A 25,063-nucleotide genomic window follows, 5' to 3' on the forward strand; every position below is an offset into this window, starting at 1 on the left:
TGCTGAGTTTTGAGCACTTGCTGGATACTTCAGTGTTCTGGGTTACTTTGAAATTCAAAGTAATTGCTGTGGTGGAGATGCTAAGTTATGAACCCTCCTCTGTGATCTGTCTGCTCTATGAGGTCAGAGCTTCTGCCCTGTACTGTTTCAGTTTTGCCCATCTTGGAAGTTACCCACCACACTTTCAAACAACATGGTGAAGCTCCTCACCTGATCGGTAAAGAACTTAAACATCACCAGCACCTCCAGCTTCCCTGGTTGGAGAATGGAAATATGTACCAAACCTATACAGCCTCGACCCATGTAGAGAAAAGGAAGGGACCATCAATTACAAAAGCTGGCTCCTTGTGAATTTGTCTATAGGGAGGGTGTGATGCTCATTTGTCTGGTGGAGCATGATGAGCAGCAAATGGTCAACAAAATCCTTGCCCTGGAGGCCTCGGCTCACCACAAGGACCAGCAGAGATGAACCCTCTGGTGAGGCCTCTACTCCAAAAGAACTGATATTTAAATTTTATCATTTTCAGTATTAAAAGTGGTAATTTATGTTTCTTATAGAAGAATCTCCAAATTTATAGATATGTTACCATTTTGAATGAAGCTCCCTTCTTCCCAGATCCCACACTCTAAGAGTCACCATTGGTAAGAGTTTCATAAATACCTAGATAGATCCTTGACACCATTTTACATTAAAGAAATAAAGAGGAAGAGAGACGGTCTTGTTCAGTGTCTCTTGCTTTCTTCACCTAAGTCACTGTTCATATCATACCTGCCCTTCTCCTTGCTCTTTTAATATTTTCATGGCCCCTAATCCACCCTACACTTTCCCACCTGGACCAGACACACAGCTGCTAGTAGTCACAACATAGACATTCTTTGTCTGCTCTTTATTGACTAAGAACCAAAAACACAATTGTTCACTGAATGTTCTTTTTTATAAAATTTAATAAATCTTTATTGTTCAGATTATTAAATTGTTCCTCTTTTTTCCTCCCATAGCTCCCCTCCACCAGGTTCCTACCCCCCCCCTCTACCCTTACCCCCCCCCCCGCCGTCCTCCTCCATAGGTGTACGATTTTTGTTTAGTCTCTTCCCGCACCCCCCACTCCCCTTTTCCCCCGAGAATTGTCAGTCCACTCCCTTTCTATGCCCCTGATTCTATTATATTCACCAGTTAATACTGTTAACCACTGAACATTCTTACATGTACATTTCTGTTCTGTGAATTCCTTTCCTGTCAAGCACCTTGTGGAGTGTGGAGTTTTATAGAAGGTATTCAGGGAGCAATGGAGGGGTCTTCGAAAGACGTTCTTATAATAATAACACGTGATTGGGCTAAGCTAATCAAGATAATCTGAGAAAATGTTCAAGATTTTACTGCCTACTTTACCTTATATAGCTTTTATTGTATTGAGTCTTACATTTAAGTCTTTAATCCATTTAGTATTCATACTTGTGTATGGTGTAAGGACAGATTTGATGTTTTTGCACAAATCTGTCCAGTTCCAATTGTCAAATCGGATGCCATTCTGATGTTTTCCAGTATTCAATATTCACATTCCAAAAGAGAGGTTTCAGTATGAAATTGTAAGTTGTGAGGTCTCTTTTTCATTCAAAATATAATCCAAAATTTTTAACACTATCTGATGTTTCCCTCTATTATATAAATTCCAAACGAATGACCTGTAAGGATGATTTAGGATGGGGAGAATAGGGAGATGTTGTAGCCATAACACCTCAAAAGAGAATGACTGTGATATCTATGTAGCTGGGAATGAACAGAAAGGAACTGGAGATAGGAAGGAAATGAAAAAAAAAAAAAAAAACATTTATGTTACTAATTTCAGAGTCAGTATTGCAGTCTGGAAAAAGATATCCTCTCTTTCCACATGCTGAATTCATGTCAGTTTTTCATCCTGGATCTTTTCCATGTGCTAGTTAATACTACATCACTACTATTGCAATGTTTTCATTCTAATAATGGAGTATCTCTTACACAACTCAAATGTGCTATGCTTCTTCACTTCATATTACTGTCAAAAGACAATAATTTATGACATCACCAAGTTGTGACCGTAATAAACTGGTAAACAGTGAACGACTTTGGTGACATTAATAATAAACAATGAAAACAGTAACTAAAGAAATATTGACTTAACTTTTATCTAATAGACGATATGAAGTGTACCAAATGAACTACAACTTCATATGCTCATTGTGAAATTACTTCCATTTTCAAGATATTTCTGTATAATACTAAATTCAATGAAAGCCATTCCTAAAAACCCTGAGCACAGAAAAGCAACATTTCATGAGCTAGGGAACAAGAAAAATATATGGCATCTTACATGAGACACAGAAATGTAAAAAGCATAGAACTGCAGTAGGAGAATCTCAGAAGAGTCATCAGATCAGGGAGAAAAAAAACACAATGTAATGTAATAGGTGCTTCACATTATAAATCTATAAGGTTTATTAGTAAATCAGAAATATTTCAAAATAACCAATTTTAATCCATTATTTCCCTTTTCTTCTGAAGACATGAGTACATACATACAAACTTCCTCATTACTCCTCTTACTCCTAAATTACATTTTTATGTTACTATATTTACATATTGCATTCAGTGCAAAACAAAACGTGTACAGCTGTTATAAAAAATCAGAAAAAGGCCATGCTATTCATAGATGAACATATATATATGTATACATTATATATATATGATAAAATGTTGTGATGATGCAGAAATAAAAAAATTGGGCTTCTAATCATACTCTTTTATTTTTTTAAAATTTTTATTGATTTCAGAGAGGGAGAGGGAGATAGAAACATCAATGATGAGAGAGAATCATTGATTGGCTGCCTCCTACATGGCCCCTACTGGGGATCGAGCCCGCAACCCAGGCATATGCCCTTGACCAAAATTGAACCTGTGATCTTTCAGTCAGGCTGACACTCTATCCATGGAGCCAAGCTGGCTAGTGCTAATCATATTCTTTTCTTTTTTAAAAAATATATATTTTATTGATTTTTTTACAGAGAGGAAGGGAGAGGGATAGAGAGTTAGAAACATCGATGAGAGAGAAACATCTATCAGCTGCCTCCTGCACACCTCCTACTGGGGATGTGCCCTTGACTGGAATCAAACCCGGGACCCTTCAGTCCGCAGGCCGAGGCTCTATCCACCGAGCCAAACTGGTTAGGGCGCTAATCATATTCTTTTAGATATCTGTTAAATTAGCATTTGTTAAGGAAAGCCCACTGGTACTGGATGGTGTCCAGCAGTTACCTAAAAGACCACAGATAAATTGGAAATAAAAGTTTATAACTCACGGAGGAAGTACACAAGATGCCTGCAGGTGCTAACACAGGCAGAGCAAGACAGGATGCAGGAAGAGAGTGGGAGTACACAGAGTGTAGGCTTGTAGTAGGATCACTATGTGGAGTGCCTTGGGGTTCTCGAGCTAGGTCCAGATTGTTCAACTCAAAGCAAAATCAGCAAGGTTTGGCTAGCTCTTCAGAAATCTTACATCCAGGGCATACAAATTGAAGGCCCTGAGGCACACAAAGACTATTGTTCACAAGGACTGCTGGAAAGTTATATCAAAAACTTACACTCACTTATAACACTGTAAGCTGGTGTCTGTGTGCACTAGGGATTCATGGGAGTTCAGTTCAAAATGTTTTAGCTACACAAAATAAATGACAACACTGAAACACAACACACTTTTACATAAACCTTTAAAAACAATCCCATTAGATATTTTTTGTAACCATCATAATGTCCCAGCAGATACAATGAATAAAAAGATAAATTATGGGTAAACTCTTAATACATTATTTAAGGTTTAAGGCCTGTGAGTAAATGATGTCACTCCACTGCATTACAAATTGTTACCCACAATGGTGAATAAGGTGGAAAACATTAACACTGATGGCATGTCAACACCTCATTCATTACACATCACTGTAAACATATTTCAATTACTTCATCTTTATTAATGAACATATTAAGTCCACACATAGTCTAAATAAAGCATTGCAAGAACACTGTATTTCCTCGAGTCAAAATACACATTACAACCACTCAAAGAATCATGAAATGAATTGGTATAAATCACATGAATACTTTTTATTTAAAGTCATATTTGAAAAGTGTTATTGACTTACTAGTTTCTAACGTGAATTCTCTGATATTTTACATTAATTTGCATTATCTACTTTCACACATTTTCTACTTCTTTAAATCACTTTCACGCTCAAATTCTGTAGACTTTTCTGAAATGTGTATTTGGGGGACAAGATTTTCATCACTTATTTCAAAGGCATTCTCTGATATTCAGGAAGACTCTGGGTCCAGGTAAAGGGTTTGCCACATTCTTTGAAGTTTTTCTCCACTATGAATTCTCATGTGTCAATTAAGATGTAAATGCTGAATATAGGCATTGGAGAACTTTTTTATTTGTATGGCTTCTTTTCAGTATGAATTCATTAAAGTTCAGTGAGCCTTGATAAATGGTTTAAGGTTTTGACATTCTTTATGTTTCTATCGTTTCAGTCCAGCATGAATTATATGATATTGACTAAAGTTTCAACACTGGGTAAAGGCATTACCACATTCTATGCACTTGTGAGGATTCTCTGTGGTATGAATTCTCTGATATTTAATGAGGTTTGGGCAATGGTTGATGTTTTTTCCATATTCTTTAGATTGCTTCTATTCATCATGTAGTCCCCAATATTGAATAGAGCTAGAGCAAGGTTAAAGACTTTGTCATACTTCTCACATTTCTAAAGCTTCACATATATTTGGTAAGAATTGTGCACTGTAGGCTTTGCCACATACTCAACCTTCATAAGGCTTCTCTCTGATGAATCCTTCGATGTCTAGAAAGGTGCGAAGACCATGTAAAGGCTTTGCCACATTCTCCACAGATATAAGGCTTCTGTCCTAAATGAATTCTCTGATGATGGGTAAGGGTTGAACACCGGCTAAATGCTTTGCCACATTCCATACATTTATAAGGCTTCTCTCCAGTATGAATTGTCTGATGTTTCTTAAGGCTTCCACACTCATTAAAGGCTTTGCCACATTCTGTACATTTATAAGGCTTCTCTCCAGAATGAATTATCTGATGTCGAATCAGATGTGAGCTCGACATAAATGCTTTGCCACATTCGCTACATTTATAAGGCTGCTCTGTAGAATGAATTACCTTATGTCGACGAAGATTCACCCTCAAGGTAAAGGTTTTGCCACATTCTCTACATTTATAAGGCTTTTCTCCAGAATGAGTTTTCTCATGTAGAGAAAGACTTAAGCTGCAGGTGAAGGCGTTGCCACATTGTTTACATATATAATGCTTCTCTCCAGTATGGATTCTCTGATGTCGAACCAGTTCTGAGCTCAAGAAAAAGGCTTTGCCACATTCTCTACATTCATAAGGCTTTACTCCAGAATGAATTATCTTATGTTTCTTAAGGCTTCCACACATGTTAAAGGCATTGCCAGCATCTGTACATTTATAGTGCTTCTCTCTAGTATGAATTACCTGATGTCGAATGAGACTTGACCTGTGGTTAAAGGCTTTGCCACATTCTTTACATTTATAAGGCCTCTCTCCATTATGAATTCTCTGATGTGAAATAAGATTTGCCTGCCACCTAAAGGCTTTATCACATTGTTTGCATTTGTAAGGCTTCTCTGCAGTATGGATTTCCTTATGTATATTTAACTTAGAAGACTGACTAAACACTTTCACGTAGTGATTACACCGGAAAGACTCCTCCGGAGTATTTCTACGTTCAGTAAGATTTGATGATTGGTTGAAAGACTTGGCACATTTGCGATATCTTTCTGTCTTCTCTACAGTATGAATATTCTGACATAAAACAATATTTGAGCTTTTATCACGGACTTTTGGACATTTATAATTGTTCTGTGGAAGCAGAGTTCCCTGATGGTTGTTAGAATTTGACCCTTGGTTAATGTTTTGCTGAGATTCATTGCATTGATTACTTCTCTCTTCATTATGTGAACTCTGGTAATCATTGAAGAGATAAAATCTTTTAATGAGGGCTCTAATATCATTGCACATATAAAGTTGTTTCCCATTACCTATTCTGATACCTATCTACATCCTCCCACATTTACAAAAAGTATACAATCTGAAACACAGGTGAATATTTCTCCATGAAAGAATAATGGAAACTTCTTTGAGGGATTTGCAAAACTAATTTATAATTTTTACCTTCATTTTAAAAAGACCTACATTTTTTTAGCAATATTTGACAATTTAATCAAATCCTGCATTACATCATTCACAAAATTATTTGCACAATGAACTAGCTGACTTCTCTGATATTCCAAATTTTACTTTAGGGAATATGCATTTATTTATTTATTTATTTATTTATTTATTTATTTATTCACTTCTTTATTCATTTTAATCCTCACCTGAAGACATGATTATTGATATTTACAGAGAGTGAAAGAGGGAGAGAGGAAAAAAGAGAGTAAAGAACATCCATCAATGGCCTCCTGCATGCAACCAGACCAGGAATCGCACCCACAACATTCATTATACAGGGCAAAATTCCAACCAACCATGCCACACTAACCACAGCAGAAAATATGTTTTTATTTTTTTGGTCTTTATGCTCAGAGAGCCATTGCTCTGCCAACGTAGCTGATGAAAAGTAGATATTTTCAAGATTTTTTCCCCAAGATGTTTTATATACTTAATCTCCTTAGGCAACAAGGATTTTATTAAGGGTAATTGCCCCACTTTGATTATATCCATCAGAACATACATTTTTTTTTTCTCTTCATATTCCCTTACCCATTATAAAACTTCCATTAAGTGTAAATTCTTAATGCCACATGTGGTAGATCTTACCTGTAGCATTTTCTGGAATGAATCTTCTACGTCTGACTTTGAAAACAAACCCTGGGTGACTTGAGAAGACAGAGCTGAAATATAGCAAATTAAGTATGAAACACTACACTCAAGTAAATATTCTTTAAATTCTAATGTTAGAATTAACCGGTGTAAGAAGACCTCAGTGAGATGGCAGAATAGGAAGCAAAACAACTTTCTTCCTCCATGGAGATGTTAACTGACCCAATTACCTTCTAAATTGCTTCAGAAGCCAGTTCAAGGACCACATTACTCACCAGAAAGCACAAAATAAAAAAGTCATAATCAAAGAGGAAATCAAGTTACCTACATTTGCCTACAATACCTACTACCCTTTGTGACGTACTACAAAATAACTGTGGGATAACTCCCAATTCTCAGCTTCTTCTCAGAATAGAAATCAATGTGTACTGTGTCTCTAGTAGTCTGGATTTTTCACAACTGCCTGAGGAACTTGTTTCTCTTTTGAATGACACAGATTTAAAGGAAAGGTTAATATACTGTGAATGCAAATGACACAGATTTAAAGGAAATGTTAATATACTGTGAATGCGAATGACACAGATTTAAAGGAAAGGTTAATATACTGTGAATGCATTACGGTGGCTACTAAGAAGGTAAGAGAGTAATTGTTCAAACACCAGAGAGACTGCAATGCTGAAGAAAGACATCAGAAATGGGAAGATGTGAAATCAAAATATGTTTTAAACGGGGAAGTTACAAAACACACACACACACACACACACACAGACACACACACACACACACACACACACACACACATACAAGCTTCTGGTCAAGACGGCAGCAAACAAAAGCCCTGGTCCAGACGGATTCACAAGGAAGTTTAACCATATATTCAAGGAAGAACTGACACCTATACTCAAACTATTCCACAAAATTCAAGAGGTAGGATCACTTCCAAACTCTTTCTATGAGGCCACCATCACCCTAATTCCAAACCCAGATAAAGACATGACAAGGAAAGAGAACTACAGACCAATACCCCTGATGGATATAGATGCTAAAATCCTCAACAAAATTTTAGCAACCCGGATCCAGCAATCATTAAAAAGATCATTCATCATGACCAAGTGGGATTTATTCTAGGGATGAAAGGCTGGTACGATCAATAAATGTGACACAGCACATAAACAGATTGCAAGACAAAAATCACATCATCAGATCAATCGATGCAGAAAAAGCATTCAACAAAATCTACCACCCTTTTTTGATAAAAACTCAGCAAAGTGGGAATAGAGGGAACATATCTCCAAATAATAAAGGCCATATATGACAAACCGACAGCCAACATCATACTCAATAGGCAAAAAATAAAAACATTTTCCTTAAGAACCAGAAGAAGACTTTGCCTCTTTCACCACTCTTGTTTAACATAGTTCTGCAAGTCCTGGCCATAGTGATCAGACAAGAAGAAATAAAAGGCATCCAAAGTGGAAAGGAGGAAGTAAAACTCTCATTATTCACAGTTGACATGATACTGTACATAGAAATCCCTAAATACTCCATCAAAAAATTACTAGATAAAAAAAAAAACAACTAGATTTAATAAATGAATTCAAAAACATAGCAGGATACAAATTTAACATGGAAAAATCTATTTCATTTTAATAAACCAATAGTGAACTCTCAGAAAGAGAAACTAAAATAACAATCCCATTTACTATTGCAACAACAAAAAAATTAAGATACTTAGGAATAAACTTAACCAAGGAAGTAAAAGTCCTGTACTTGAAAAACTAAAGGACATTGAAAAAAGAGGTAGAGGAAGATATAAAAATGTGGAAGAATATACCATGTTCATTGATTGGTAGAATCAACATCATTAAAATATCCATACTACCCAAACAATCTCCAGATTCAATGCAAATAAAATACCAAGGGCATATTTCACAGACCTAGAACCAAAACTTCCAAAATTAAATGGAACCAAAAAGACCCTGAAGTGCGGCAGCAATCTTGAGAAAGAAGAAAAAGTTGGAGGAATCACAATACCAGATATCAAGTTATACTACAAAGCCATTGTACTCAAAACAGCCTGATACTGGCACAAGTGGACATACAGAAAGCCAAGAGACATGAAAAAATGTTTAAAGTCACTAATCATTTGAGAAATGCATGTCAAAACAACAATGGTATATAACCTCACACCAGTCAGAATGGCTATCATCAACAAATCAACCAATGACAAGTGTTGGCGAGGTTGTGGAGGAAAAGGGAACCCTAGTGCACTGCTGGTAGGAATGCAGACTGGTGCAGCCACTGTGGAAAATAGTATGCAGTGAGTTTCCCCAAAAATTAAAAATGGAACTCCCATTTGATCCAGTCATTTCACTTCTAGGAATATATCCTAAGAAACCTGAAACACTCATCAGAAAGAACATAGCACTCTTATACTCATAGCAGTACAATTTACAATAGCGAAGACTTAGAAACAGCCTAAGTGCCCATCAGCAGAGGAGTGGATAAAAAAACTATGGTACATTTATACAATGGAATACCATGAGGTAATAAAAAAGAAAGAACTCTTACCATTTGCAACAGCATAGTTGAACCTGAAGAGTATTATGCTGAGTGAAATAATCCAGTCAGAGAAAGTACCACATGATTTCACTCATATGTGGAATCTAATGAACCAAATAAACTGATGATCAAAAATAGACCCAGGGGAGAAACCAAGATGGCGGCATAAGGTAACCACCTAACTGTTGCCTACCACAACAATTTTGAAACTACAACTGGAAAACAGCGCACACCGTCCAGAACCACCGGAAAGCTGGCAGAGTGGAAAACTTACAACTAGAGAAAAAAGAGAGGGGGACGCTGAGCCTCAGGAGCTGTGGAGATGCGGAGATCCGTGAGCGCGGAAAGGGCGGGCGGCTGAATATGCGGCAGGCTTGCTCGCAGCGCGCGGAGAGGGAGGGCAGCAGACGCTGCGTGGCTAGCTTTCTCGTTTGGGAGAAGGACAGAGCCTCCCGACTGCACTGAAATCCAGCTGCGGTCGGGGAGAAACTGGGCTGTTTGGCAGCGGGTGCGGCTCGAAAGCTGCCTTCTCTCAGAGGCGCGCAGCCATCGATTAGGGCACGGAGAAACCTGCCCTCTTAGGGCGGTGCGGACGGAAACCAAGTTTGTCTGTGCCATTCTGAGACTCCGCCCCATCCAAGCTGAGCACCGCCCTCCCAGTGACTGGATTTCTCCTTCGGGAGAAAAACAAAACCTCAGGTCTGCACTGAAACCCAGCCCCAGCTGGGGAGAAACTGGTCTGTTAGGCAGCGGGAGAGGCTCGAAAGCTGCCTTCTCTCAGAGGCACGCAGCCATTAATTCGGGCACGGAGAAACCGCCCCTCTTAGGGCGGAGCAGACGGGAAACCAAAGCTTGTCTGCGCCACCCTGAGAATCCGCCCATCCAAGCTGAGCACAGAAGCTCTCCCAGCGGAGACACTGCTGATCCTCACAGCCAACTGGCTTGGAGATCAACTCCCACCAGTGATACCAACAATCCCAACCACTCTGAACTCCAGTTTCTGGGGACACGCGGGGGACCCAGACGCCTACGGGACTCTCGGCCGGTCGGAGAGTGAGAGTGACTTTTCTGTCGGTGTGGACGACACCAGATTTCAACCACTCTCATAAGGGACACATTCAAGAGGCAGACTCAGTGAGCACCAAAACCCTACTGTGTCTCCAGCACAGCAATTCTTCCGTTATAGACACAGCAGGCCCTCACAACCAATTGGACCGGAGGTCAATTCCTCCCAGTGTACCAACAGCAATCAGGGCTTTTAACTACACCAAGACTTTCCACTCAGCCCACAAAGGGGAGTACCAAGAGCGACCACCTAGGGTGATTGGGGAAGCTGAGCTACAGGCCCCTATAGGTCACCAACCACACAAAACCACTCCATCAACACAGGGAGGCAGCCAAAATGTGGAGACATCTAAGTATGTCACAAGTAGGAGAGATAGATGAAAGCAAACTAATGGACAACACAGTGTTCAGAACCATATTTATAAGGTTACTCAAGAATCTTCTAAAAACCGCTGAGAAACTTGAAGAGACCTTCAAGGACCTTAATGAGAATACCAAAAAAATGGAAAAGGACCAGTCAGAAATTATGCATACACTGTCTGAAATAAAGAATATACAGAGTAGACCATCGCACCCGAAGAGTCAAACCAAAGATCTGGAATATGAGGAAGAAAAAAACACCCAACCAGAGAGGCGGAAAGAAAGAAGAATCCAAAAGTGTGAGGATAGCATAAGGAGCCTCCGGGATGGCTTTAAGCGTACCAATATCCGAATTTTTGGGGTGCCAGAAGAGAGAGAGCAAGATACTGAAAACCTATTTGAAGAAATAATGACAGAAAACTTCCCCCACCTGGTGAAAGAAATAGACTTACAAGTTCAGGAAGCGCACAGAACCCCAAACAAGAGGAATCCAAAGAGGACCACACCAAGACACATCATAATTAAAATGCCAAGGGCAAAAGACAAAGAGAGAATCTTACAAGCAGCAAGAGAAAAACAGTTAGTTACCTACAAGGGAGCACCCATACGACTGTCAGCTGATTTCTCAACGGAAACTATGCAGGCCAGACGGGAATGGCAAGAAATATTCAAAGTGATGAATAGCAAGAACCTACAACCAAGACTACTCTACCCAGCAAAGTTATCATTCAGAATTGAAGGGCAGATAAAGAGCTTCACAGATAAGAAAAAGCTAAAGGAGTTCATCACTACCAAACCAGTATTATATGAAATGCTGAAAGGTATTCTTTAAAAAGAGGAAAAAGAAAAAAAAAGTAAAGATAAAAATTATGAACAACAAATATCTATCAACAAGTGATTCTAAAAATCAAGTGAATTCAAAATCTGAGGAACAGAATAAACTGGTGAACATAATAGAATCAGAGGCATAGAATGGGAGTGGATTGATAATTCTCAGGGGGAAAGGGGTGTCTGTGTGGGCGGTATGGGAAGAGACTGGACAAAAATCATACACCTATGGATAAGGACAACGGGGGGGAGGGAACCGGGTGATGGGGAGATATGGGGGAAAAAAAGGAGAAACAATTGTAATAATCTGAACAATAAAGATGTATTAAAAAAAAAAATAGACCCAGAGTCATAGAGCATGAACAGACTTTTGAACCCCAGAGAGAAGGCAGGAGAGGGTGGGTAGGAAGAGATCAACCAATGAACTTGTATGCATATATGCTAAGGTGACCAGACGTCCCGCTTTTGGCGGGACAGTCCCGATTTTTAACAATTTGTCCCACGGCGTTTTAAAAAAGTTCCGATTTTTGGAAAGAATGCACAAGCTAGGGAACGGCGGGAGAAGGGAATATACGGTTTTCGGAGGCCATGTGGCTATTTAGCCAGGATATGAGTTTTATATTATTTTTGTTAATTTTATAATGTTAAACTTTAATAATAACAAATAATTGTTGAGAACTGATTATCGAGAACTGCTTATCAAAGTTCGCATTGTTGATCAGTTGTTAGAATTCGACCACCATTGTTTGGACTTAATGAACAATGGCATTTTTGGGGATTGGCAACGACGAAAACGTTTTGTAACTGTCTCTCAGACGATACACATCGTACTGCGTGCTAGTAAGCTAGTTAAACAAGTGATGTCATTACAAATCAGCTATTCAGATAATTTAGGTAAGTTATTTATTTATTTATTTCATAAATACATAAATTTTCTTGAATTTAGCAGACAGTACTCATATTATTTATATTTTATAGTGGCAGCAAAAAGTCTAGCGCCAGCCATGAAAGTGACACTTACGACTTACGTTACAGCAAATTCAGAGGAAAAATAATACAAGTTAGTATTGTTATTATTTAGAAAGAAATATAGGATTAAAATTAAAATAATTTTAAAAATATAGTTACTTTATAACAATCAAATTAATTTAATTTATAAACTAACAATAAAATATGTTCATGTAATTATGTACCTACTTACTGTGTTTTTAAGCAATATGTATATAATAACTTATAATATAATTTTACTATTTTTGCATTCTATGAAAATTTTTGTTGCTCCATATAGATCAAATTTTTAATCAAGGAACCCTCCCCCGCCCCCGTCAATGGTGTCCCGCTTTACCAATGTTAAAATCTGGTCACCTTAATATATGCATAACCTGTCGGCACAGTCAATGGGGTGGTGAGGTCTTGTGGGGAAGGATGGGAGTGGGCTGGAAGAGGTTAATGGGGGGAAAAAGGAGAACCTATGTAATACTTTCAACAATAAAGGTAAAAAGAAAGAAAAGATGGCAGTGTAGGTAATTTCGGTACTGGCATCCTCCCACAACCACATAAAATATACAACTAAACCATAATTCAGAAATGCCAGAGACCTGACTGAAGTTTTAAAACTAAGGATATAAAGAAGAACCTTCACTGAGACTAGTGCCAGGGGCAAAGTCACAGAATGTGTTGGTCCCATGTTGATAAAAATCATGAGATATATTTCCACTGCAGAGGTCATGTCTGAGGAGTGAACAGTCCCAGGCCACCAGCCCAGGGTTCCAAAGCAGAGCAGAGATGTGACCATTACTATGGCTGTAAAAACTAGCAGTGATTGTCGCTGAGTGAGTCAGAGAGCTGATGGAGACCCAGGTAGTTCCTCTTAAAGGGCTCAGATTTACTCAGACTTATGCCTTCTGAGCACTGTGGATGCAGCTCAGTGGTTGAGCTTTACCTATGAACCAGGAGATCAGGTTTGATTCCCTGGGACGGCATGTAGAAGGCAGCTCATCAAATGGTTCTCTCTCATTATGATGTTTCTATCTCTCTCTGAAATAAATAAAAATATATTTAAAATAGTAAACACAACAGAACAAAAACAATCTACCACAGCTAATTATTTGCGTTGTCTTGTACAAAGTAATTTCATAAAGAATGTGCTGCTTCTAATGACCTTAAATAGCAGCAAAAGATCACAAGGCTTACGAAGAAACAGAAAAACAGTCCAACCAGAGGAACAAAATAAACCTCCATATATTGGCCCTTCGTTAACTAACATCTGTTAATTACCTGACAAAGATCTCAAATAAACCAACATAAAGGGGAAATACTGCAAAAGATAGAAAACATAAAAAACTAAATATTATCATCAAAACTATGCATGGGAAAAATAAAATGGGACAGAAAGCATAAGAAAAAACAATTATATTGGGAGCTGAAGAGCACAGTACCTGAATGTAAATATACAATAGAACTATCAGCATCAGACTTGATCAAACAAAAGGGGAAATAAGACAACTTGGACACCTATCTCTAGTGTTCCTGGTCTGTGAGAACTAAATTCTGGTATCTCAACTGCTTCCCTCACAAATTAATTACATGAGACATAAAAGATTAAAAATAAATATACCTCACCCAAATATACCCTCTCAAAAATCATTTCCACTGAAGCCAAGCTTCTCAAACCATGGTTTAAGATCCGGCTTCCTCTGTCAACCTTGGCCTCTCATCTGGGTCATCTGCTTCCTTGATTCCCACCTACCTGGGTGGATGGATACTGTTCTTTTTCTCTTCAACTTCCAGGGCTCCTTCATGAGCTCCAAAAAGGTGACCAGGTCTGGCTTAGACACAGCAAGACCTGTTTATAAGAAAAAGGAACGGGAATTTTAAAGGAGATTCTCCAATTTCAAATATACACTGAGCTCAAGTGAGAAGACAGGACATTGTAGAATATCAGAATAGTCTAGAAAAAGTGTCCCCAAAATATTATTTTCTAATGTCACATTTATCATACCAGAGACTACATTTAAAGTTTTCAGATTCTAATATCCACTTGCAAGTACACCAGCAAAACCCCAAGTTCTTTCCTTAATAACATGGATCTGAAATTATATCATAAAAAGCAGAAGCTACAAGCAGACACTGTACTAATGAAAGAAACAAAACCCTGCAGGTGGAGGAGAAATTCTGGAAGGAAGTGGTCCTCACCCAGGAATACCAGGTTCCTGTAGTTCTGCAACATCACATCTATGTACAGTTTCCGCTGAGCTGGGTCCAGGCATGCCCACTCCTCCTGAGAGAATTCTATGGCCACATCATTGAAGGTCAACTGTCCCTGAAATTAAAAGAAAAAACAAACAAACATTACTCAAGTGACCATGGGCAGAGGTCATAATGTCACCCAATAAGAAAAAAGTTCTACTGAATTTTTGTTTTTGGTTTTTGTTAATTCTCAACTGAGGATATTTTTCCATTGATTTTTAGAGAGAGTGGAAGGGAGGGGGAGAGACAAAGAGAAACACATGGATGGATTGTCTCCAGCATGTGGCTGACCCAGGGCCTGGGATCAAGCCTGCAACCAAGGTATGTGCCCTTGACTGGAATCAAACCAGAAACCCTTCAGTCTACAGTCTAGAGCTCTATCCACTGAGCCAAACCGGCTAGTGCTGAACTGATTTTGAGCCAGGGAAATATCCTGAGTTATCCAATAACATCACTTTGACACTAATATTCTCTAATGTATTTTGAGAAAGAAAGATGGCATATGATCCACAAAACCAAAGTTGAAGCTTTACTTTTCTAGAAGACAAATTTTAAAAATAGCCCAGCTGTCATGGCTCAGTGGTGAGCATCAATCTATGAACCACAAGGTCATGGTTCAATTCCCAGTCAGGGCACATGTCCGGGTTGCAGGCTTGATTCCCAGGGTGGGGCATGCAGGAGGCAGCCAATCAATGATTCTCACTCATCATTGATTTTCTATCTCTATCATCCTTTCCCATCCTCTCTAAAATCAACAAAAATGTTTTAAAAAAAATAATGATCCTAATATATAAAAACCCTGGGTCGTAACGACCAATAACGACTGAGGCTCGACCAACCGGAAGTCAGTCCTGCAGTCAGCACTGACTGCTGAGGGGGCTTCCAATCTGGGCCAGAGAGAGGCCTGAAGAGAGAAGCAGGGACTGATCCATTGCCTCTGTGGAAGCTTTTGATCAGCTCTCTCTTTCTCTCCCAGTCTGGCCAGCAGCCGCACCTCCTTTTCTCTCCAGACCTCCACCAGGGCAGCTGATCAGCCCCACCTTTCTGTTCAGGCCCTGTTGATAGGCTCAGAGACGCTGACTGGCATAGGAACCAATCAGAACCAAATGTGTGTGCTGTGAAGAACCAATGGCTGCCTAGGAGGTGGAGCTTTTGACATTAATTAGCATAAGAACCGACCAATCAGAATCAAATGTGGGTGCTGTGAAGAACCAATGGCTGATTAGGAGGCGGAGCTTCTGACACTGACTGGCATATAAACCAACCAATCAGAACCAAATTGGCCAGCAGAGGAGGGCAGTTGGGGGTAACAAGGCAGGGAGGGAGGGCAGTTGGGGTGAGATCAGGCCAGCAGGGGAGGGCCATTGAGGGCAAGATCAGGCCGGCAAGGGAGGGCAGTTGGGAACAACCAGGCTGGCAGGGGAGGGCAGTTAGGGGCTATCAGGCAGGCAGGCAGGTGAGCAGTTAGGAGACAGCAGTCCCAAATTGCGAGAGGGATGTCCGACTGCCGGTTTAGGCCCGATTCCTGCCCAATCCCACAGGGATCAGGCCTAAACCGGCAGTCAGACATCCCTTAAGGGGTCCCCAATTGGAGAGGGTGCAGGCTGGGCTGAGGGAAACCCCCGCACCGTGCATGAATTCTGTGCACCGGGCCTTTAGTAATAAATAAAAGCATCAACACAGGAATATTCATTTTTGAGTGCTTTGTTTGAATCATAGAGGATCAAGTATACCAGTATATATTTGTTAGGTGGAGAAGTCATTCTGAGTGACAACTATAAAGTACTTGTAAAATTTTAAGGATTTCTGGGGTGGGGACTGAGTTTCCACATGTTTAACTAACTCATGTATGACTATGGATGCCAATATGTCTGGTTCATGTGCTGCATTTTACATAGCACAGAAGAAAACACAGGAAAACAATTCATATATAAGATTTGGAACAGTTTTATGGAATTTACAAATCTCATTGATTAGTAAGCCTAACAGCCACAGTCCTTTAATATATTGTTCTAACAGTTTTATACATATTAATCAATCTCAAAAGTAATCAAAGAACAATAATATTATTCTTCCTTTTTCAAAAAATAAGTTTTTGTTGATTAGAAAGAGAGTAAAAGGTAGAGAGATAGAAACATCAATGAGCTGACTCATGCATGCCCCCTACCAAGGATTGAACCAGGGCATGTGCCCTGACTGGGAACTGAAGCAGTGACCTCTCAGGGTCACCACTCAACCAACTGAGCCATGGAGATTGTTCCTTTTTTATGAAAAAATTTTGTAAAACATCCAGTAATTGGTAGAGCTTGGGCGTTATTCCAAACTTTACCTGGAATTTGTCAAACAGAACAAAGACCAACTCACAGACACAACCCTCATGACTGTACACAGCTGTTGTAATTGTAAAGAATAGAAACAAGAAGGTAAGAAAGAAGAGCTCAACGTTAGCATTTTCTGCAAAAACCAAGACATACAAATGGAAATAATGTACACACTGAATGCAATACAAAATAAAATTTTCATGTCAACAAATTACCCTGAAATAAAATCAAGTTTATTAGCTGGTTAGATTCAGTGGATAGAGCATCAGCCTGTGGACTGAAGGGTCCCAGGTTCGATGCCTGGGTTGCAGGCTCGATCCCCAGAAGAGGGTGTGCAGGAGGCAGCAGATCCATGATTCTCTCTCATCATTGATGTTTCTATCTCTCTCCCTCTCCCTTCCTCTCTGAAATCAATAAATATATATTTTTTAATAATTTAACTCTGTAGTTCAGAAATTTGGCAGAGAACACCTACACCAAGTGAAAATCAGATGCAAAGGAAATCACAGTGGGGACTGAAGCACAGGAAAGGACACATCACTAACATCAGCTTATACAGATTTCAATCCACATACCTCCCAGACTCTGTACATCGAACAGTGCATTTAAAGCAGTGGTCCCAATATGGGGCAATTTGATTTTAAGAGGGGCAATTCAAGAATGAGTTAACAATGAATTTTTTGCATTTCTTATGGTCCTAGGGGCCTCATATAGAGTATATGAATATAATACTCAAGTGTACCAGTATATATTTGTTAGGGAGAGAAGTCATTCTGAGTGACAACTATAAAGTACTTGTAAAATTTTAAGGATTTCTGGGGTGGGGCCTGAAACTTTATTTGCTATTTTGAAACTTTATTTGCTATTTTTTTCATATCACTTCATATTATTAGTATTTTTAACAATTCCTTAGTGATTTCTTCCTCAGTATTTCAACTGTCCTTTCATTCTTTTATTTTTCTCTTTCATGGATGCCATGTTCTTTGGAAGCTTGTTTAGACCAAGTTAATGACCTTTTAGGCTTCCTCCACGAGAACAGAAGTTCACTTTTTGAATAATAAGAATTATATGTCACAGGAGAGGTATCAGGATTTTAGAGATGCTTAGGTGGGGCATAGCCAAAAAAGTTTGGAAACCACTGATTTCAAGAATAATTCTTTCTGTCCAGCTGGCGTGGATCAGTGGTTGAGTGTCGACATATGAACCATTAGGTCACAGTTCGATTCCTGGTTAGGAATCCCCAGTGTGGGGGTCATACAAGAGACAGCCTATCGATGATTCTCTCTCACCATTATTTCTATCTCTCTCTCCCTCTCCCTTCCTCTCTCAAATCAATAAAAAAATATATATATTTTAAAAAAGTAATTCCTTCTTATCAATGTAGTGAGCAAGTCTCTTGTAATGATTTTTCTTTCAGAACCATCTGATCTAGTCAAGGCTTGGTTAAATGTGCATTGTCTCAATCCTGTTCTACAGAGCAGATGTTGCAGCCGTACGAAGTCTAAAACCTACATTTCCCATCTACGCTTCACACCTCATCTCTATAGGGATCTTGGATATCAATGCCTTCCCATGTTGGTCTGTTACACACAATGTTTTCAAAAGTTGAAGGCAGGGGTTCAAAACATGGCACCCAAGATGTGCTTCAATGGTAGGTAGATTATGTTGAGTTGAAGGCACCAAGACCCTGTGGGCTCAAGAGAAGCTTCTGCTCTCCCCCTGAACTACCCAGAAGAATTTAAATTAGGAGCCTGGCCCATGATAAGTGTTAAAACCAATGACTTTTTACCTATCTAGGTGGTAGGCAAACTAATACTTCCTGAACATACGATCTCCGGTCAAAGATCTTCTGAAGTCCCAAAGTGCATTACCTCATCCCAGGCTCAGAATGTCTCATATACCAAATTTCCCTTTCAGTCTCTGAACCTCTCTTGCATGTGGGGTCTCTGACTCTGTCATGTGTGTGGAGCTCCCATACATATCACCTCTATCTGATTAGGCCAGCTGAGAGAACCTTGAAGGTAAAAGAAAGTATCTTCCTCCCACACAATGGCCATTAACTTATGGTGAGATTCCTATGGGGGACCTGGATGGACACAACAAACAGAAAGCTGTGGACAAAAACCCAGAGGTAGCTGACTTTGCTGACTTTATCTCCCTCCTAAAGGCCTGCTTCCTTGCAGATGTTGAAACTGCTGACGTACTTGAGCAGTTGATGAAGGCTTGACCGCTACATGACCTTCCTGGGGTGGCTCTAGTGAACTACACTGCCATCTTTCCCTCACAGGGCAGGCACTACCAGGTAACCCAATTGGAAAAGCAAGTAACCACCAGCAGGCCTTTTCAAACCACCCTCCTACTGTGTCCCAAGCTTGTTAGGGCCGCCAAGCAGAGCCAGCCCCTGAGTCAGCTCAGAGGACCTTCCTTTCTTCTGTGTCATCTCCCTCATCCTTTAGCAAAAGCCTAAGAAAATATGCCCAGAAATTTCTCTGGTAGCTCCTCTTGAATTCTATCTTGGGGAACCCAAAACCCCAAATGACAGTAACACTTTAAAGAAGGAACTTGGGCCCTGCCGTTCTCAGTGGTTAGCGCATCTGCCCCAGACAGAAGGGATGCGGGTTAGATTCCAGGTTCAGGGCACTTACCTTGGTGGCAGGTTCCCCAACACCAGGAGGGACGCATGTGGGAGGCAACCAGTCCACATGTTTCTTTCAAGTAGATGTTTCTCTCTCTCTCTCCCCCTCCTTATTCCCTTCCATTCTCTCTAGAAATCAATGTGTGTGTGTGTGTGTGCGGGGGGGGGGGGGGGGGGGGGGGGTTGGCAGAGAATATATCCTATCGTGACGATTAAAAAAAAAAAAAAAAAAGAGGAAACTTGGACAGCCATAAGAAAAAAAAGTTAGTAGTTGAAAACAAACTCCCTTTGGCAGGATCATCAGAAATAGAGAAGCGAAGGTCTGCGCCACTACAACCATGAACTTTAGAAGGAAAAGCAGACACAGAACTGAGCCAAGCAGGGCGTTTACCTGAGAAGCAGCCATACTGTCCTCTTCCTCCTCCTGCTCTGGGCTGTTTTCTCAGGTGACTTTATGTGGACCAATCACACCTGCATCTTGAGGACATGCCGTGCTGCCACCACACTCACAGGCAGAAGGACTTGGAATGCTGAAAAATGTCACACTCCCCTGCTTTTTGTCACAGGAGAGATTAAGAACAATGAGCCCTGCTGACGGCGCCTTGCCATGCTCCCATGCTCGCAGTCAGCAGCTGTGCGTCGCTGCAGGTTGCCTAGGACCAAAGCAGAGAGGGTCGGACCTGCATTGCCACCATGTGCCCACCATCCAGATATCATGGCTGACATGTACACATAAGGAACTGTTTGACATTGAAATGGGGACTCAGAACTGTTGGACATTGAAATTGGGACTCAAACATTTTTTGTTATTATATGTTTATTTCTAGTCTGCAGAGGCAAGATTTTTTAAAGGAAAGAAATGGGGGGAAAAATAGATACAGAGGCAAAGAAGCATTGAACAGACTGCTAAACTACAGCGGGAAGGCAGGGGAGGTGCGGGGGCTGTAAGAGATCAACCAAAGGACTTGTACGCATGCATATAAGCGTAACCAATGGATACAAGACGGGGGTAGGGGGGGTAGGGGGCGGGCAGGTGAGGGCATGTACTGGGGGGTAGGTGAGGCCGGGGGGAGGTCAATGGGGGGAAAAAAGGAGACATATGTACTACTATTTGTAATACTTCAAACAATAAAAAAAAAAAGTATATACAAACAAAACAAACAAAAGAAACAATGAGCCCTAGCCGGTTTGGCTCAGTGCGGACTGAAGGGTCCCAGATTCAATTCTGGCCAAGGGCACATGCCTGGGTTGCAGGCTTGATCCCCAGTAGGGGGCGTGCAGAAGGCAGCTGATGGATGATTCTCTCATCATTGATGTTTCTATCTCTCTCTCCCTCTCCCTTCCTCTCTGAAATCAATACAAATATAAAGGAAAAAAAAGAAACAATGAGATGCTACATGAAGACCAAACTGTAAGTTTTCCTCTCCTGTCTTCCCTTGCCCTCTCATCCCACAAATGTGCACAATTTCCAACCCAGCAATGAGAATGTGGGCTGCACTTCTGTTCCTCCCAAATTCAAAAGAGAGCCCTGTTACCTCCCCTGGACCAAAGCCTGCTCTCAACTCTCATAAATGCAGCACCAGGGCAGATAGTGCTTCTGATAAATACTAGCCTCGTTTTGAATCCAAATGACCCAACCCACCTGAGATCCGAGTAGTGGGAGGGCTTGGGGCTGGAACGTCTGGATTGCAGACTCCCAGGGTGGATTCCTAGAGGTGGGGTTGTCCTTGAATGGGCATGGCCAGATCCTTGGATACCGTGCAGATGCACCAGGGGAGAAGAAACCGATGTGGTGGCAACAGGGTTGCCCTCAGTATCCTTCCCCAACTACCCTGTCCCCAGTTCTTCGCCCAGTCCCCTCCCATAGGACACATGTATAACAGGACAACATATTCTCTGATGCCGTCCACAGGTGCATGGAGCTTCAAACCCTAAGAGACCAGGAGCAGAAAAGTGTTTCCATCACAGCTTTGTTTGAAAATGAACGAAAGGAGCATAGTCTAGAAGACTGTCACTATATGAGATTGCTCATCCGCCATTCATGCTCACTTTCTCCAGTTAACCCCCAAATACAAAGCAGCCGGGCTTAGGTTCCCTCTTTCATCCTAAGGCCTTATTTCATTTCACTGTCCCCAGCTTTAATAAACATACTCTCAAAGCCACCTGGACTCACGTTGTGAAAAGAACCCACACACTACTAGACCCCGACGGGTAACATTGGGACACCCAGACATCTCACGGAAACGTGTGCCCTTCCTTGGCATCTGGCCTTTGAGTGACTAAATGGTGGGGCGGGGCGCTGTAGAATCCCGGGCCAAGGAGGAATCCAGGCCTTTAACAGGCCTAGAGAGTCGCGAGGCTGAAGGAGGGGCGCAGCGGGTTTGAGTCCATCTCCCAAGACTTTAACTGGCCTCGGTGGGAAGGCTCTCCCGCGGGAGGTTTCAGGCAGGAAAACTGAGCGCGGGCGGGCGGGGTGCAGTGGCCCCAAGAAGGAAAGTCCACAGGCAGGGCGGACGCAGAAAGAGTTTAACCAGAAACTAACGCGGAAACCTCAGCGCAAAAGTGAAACAGAAATTTGGGGGAGGGAGGGGAAAACAGTTTCAGGAAATTTTAGAAATTAAGGGGACCATGGAGGAAGCACAGGGCTGCAGAGCAGCAGAAGATATATTTCCATAGAATAGGGAAACTGAAAAGCTGCAACAAGTACATTTCCATAGAATGAGGGAACTGGGAACAGCAAAAGGTCTATATTTACAAAACAGAGAGAAGGAAGCCCTTCATCCAGAAGAAGAAGAAAGCCCAAAGGGAACAGAAAAACAATAAGGGGCGGGGGGGAACTTCACAGGTCCCACTTGAGGTGCTAGGGGAATAGTGACCAATCAGAGGGGATATCAAAGCACCAGGATCTGCAGCTTTAAAAGCCACAGGGAAAAGGAACTCAGGGGGACCCTTTCCCTCTCCCCACGTGGAGTCTGAACTTGGTCTTCAATAAATCTCCACCTTTGCTATACCACTTTCTGTCCGTGGATTCACTCTTCGATTCCAGCGGACGAAGAATCCGGGGTCCAGTCCAGGGGAACACCACGTGTTCCCATCCAAAAATCCCGTTTCCAGAGCAAAGCCCTAAGGGTTCCAAGCCTTTCACGGGGACGCGAGACTTACCGCCCTGGGAGACGCGGGTCTGGGGATTTCAAGGTCCGTGGTTCATCTGTATAGGACGTTGGGTGGAGATGCTCAGGTTTAAAAGATAAAGACCAAACATCGCAGTTAGCTCCCCTCTGCCTTAGCCGCTTCCGGGAGTGCGAGACGCCGGATGTGCGCGCCTGGCGGCTCCGGGGACAGGGGCGTGGCCGGACCCTGCCGGCGACCGGCGGGGCTCCAAGCGTAAGGTGACCAGATCGTCCCGCTTTTGGCGGGACAGTCCCGATTTTTAACAATTTGTCCCGCGTCCCACGGCGTTTTAAAAAAGTCCCTATTTTTGGAGAGGGACAAATTGTTAAAAAATCGGGACTGTCCCGCGTCCCACGGCGTTTTTAAAAAGTCCCTATTTTTTACCTTTCCAAAAATAGGGACTTTTTTTTAAATCGCCGTGGGACGCGGGACAAATTGTTAAAAATCGGGACTGTCCCGCCAAAAGCGGGACGATCTGGTCACCTTATAAGCGGCCAGGGAGGTGGAGACCCGGGGTGGGAGGGGAGGGGCGGGCCGGGTGGGGCGTGAGCCAGGGTCAGCTCCGCCGGGGATTATGGCTGGGCCACGGCTCCAGTCCTGGGCCTGAGTTTGTATTTTCTGATTTCTCAACTTGCTCAATTTCTTTTGTGCCCTGTGAAGCAGGGCTATTTCCTGCCCATTTTAAGTTGATGTTTCTAACATTGTAATGTAACATTGAGAGTCCTGTGGGCCACTTACGTTGAAAGTTAAATTGTCCCCAAAAAAAGAAAGAAAAAGTTAAATTGTCTTTGTTTTATCAGGCTGACAACGGATGCACTCAAAACTGCTAGTGTGAAGTGGTGGACATGCCTGCGCATCTCGGCAGAGATGCCAGCTGTACTCCAGCTCTGGGTTCTGGGAACCTTGACTTCCATAGCGAGTTGTGGTGAACAATAATTGGATGGAGGAACCATCCAAATAAGCAATTTCATGAAGCAAGGAGTCTGCAGGAGATGCAAATTTGAATGTAAAATTCAAAATTCTACCTTTGTGAAACAAGCCATCACAGACGGACATCTATCAGAACACCACTTCCACTCCTATTCCCCACTCACCCTGTGCTGACCGGTGCTCAGCCGCAGAGAATTTTATAAGGACACAACCTAGAGGAATGAAGCATGTGGTCATCTAGGTCACCATCTGTGAGAAGAAACAAGTCATCTTTCCTGTCAAAAAGCCGTTTAGACAGCTGCCACTTTGGACTGCGTGTTGGCCGCATGGCTTGCAGCTCCCCTGAGGGCCTCCATCTTGAACCAGCAAAGGCCAGCCCCTCCCTTTGAGTTAGCCAATCACGAAAGACTGTGTGCCTGAGCTCCAATCAAGAGTAAGGGACAGGTCACGCGTGTCAAGGATTATAAAGGCGAGCAGACCACCTGCTCAGTGTGCATGCGCGCTTCCAGACCACGTGTGCGCACCATTGTACGTAGAAGTAGAGATGTTTGCTTTGCTGCCTAGCTCCCGGGTATGTTTTGTGTTCTACCAGGACCCCCTGAATTAGAGGGCTTGCCTTATTTCTAACACCATACATGGTTTCTGTGTTGTTTTTTTAAAACACAGCAACAACTTTTACAAAATAGATATAAATTGTATTGTCCTTTACATATTCGGCACTTGAGGGAATGATAAACTCAAATACCTTTGTTGAGATAGACTTTTGTGATATCATAATTCATTTGTCATTGACTTTTCTGTATATAATACTGAGAAGGAAAATAGGGGGGAAATTTGGGGGTTTACAGCTTAGTTCAGTATCTAGTTAAACAGTAATTTTACAAGTCCCATTCTAACTGGCTTGGGCAGAGCTACAAAGCCCACCCCAAGGGGCCCACCACAAGAAGATATATATATATACCAAAACCTCCCCATATGGTCAGTTCAGGCTTTGGATCAAAGTCCCCTGGACTAGCAGTGTTGTATTGTAACCCGAATCT

At 41.5% G+C, this 25,063-nt stretch overlaps 1 protein-coding gene across 6 annotated transcripts; it reads right to left on the reverse strand.

The window, feature by feature from the left end:
• Nucleotides 1–1,157: 1,157 nt before the first annotated feature.
• LOC307107276 (uncharacterized protein) lies at nucleotides 1,158–23,293 on the reverse strand. Of its 6 annotated transcripts, none has more exons than XM_079784420.1 (7): nucleotides 23,085–23,293; nucleotides 21,565–21,670; nucleotides 20,314–20,575; nucleotides 14,913–15,039; nucleotides 14,467–14,562; nucleotides 6,900–6,973; nucleotides 1,158–6,041 (listed from the first exon to the last, which is right to left on the reverse strand). In XM_079784420.1, the coding sequence occupies exons 3-7, from the start codon at nucleotides 20,326–20,328 to the stop codon at nucleotides 4,854–4,856; spliced, it is 1,500 nt and encodes a 499-aa protein (XP_079640546.1). In that variant the 5' UTR covers nucleotides 20,329–20,575; nucleotides 21,565–21,670; nucleotides 23,085–23,293; the 3' UTR covers nucleotides 1,158–4,853. The 6 variants fall into 6 exon arrangements, with proteins under 6 accessions (XP_079640546.1, XP_079640544.1, XP_079640548.1 ...); XM_079784418.1 differs by having other exon boundaries at nucleotides 21,565–21,853; XM_079784422.1 differs by lacking the exon at nucleotides 21,565–21,670 and having other exon boundaries at nucleotides 20,314–20,472.
• Nucleotides 23,294–25,063: the final 1,770 nt, after the last annotated feature.

Source organism: Cnephaeus nilssonii (assembly GCF_951640355.1).
Source record: "Cnephaeus nilssonii genome assembly, chromosome: 11".
NCBI lineage: Eukaryota > Metazoa > Chordata > Mammalia > Chiroptera > Vespertilionidae > Cnephaeus > Cnephaeus nilssonii.

Bases quoted from the DNA above. Each gene is read 5' to 3' on its own strand.
- LOC307107276 (XM_079784422.1), bottom strand. The intron at 6,974-14,466 runs GTAGGTGGGAAT...GCTATATTTCAG, and splicing joins AACAGTATCCATCCACCCAG to CTCTGTCTTCTCAAGTCACC. The intron at 6,042-6,899 runs GTAAGATCTACC...AATGATTACCAG, and splicing joins CATTCCAGAAAATGCTACAG to AGTTCACATAATGAAGAGAG.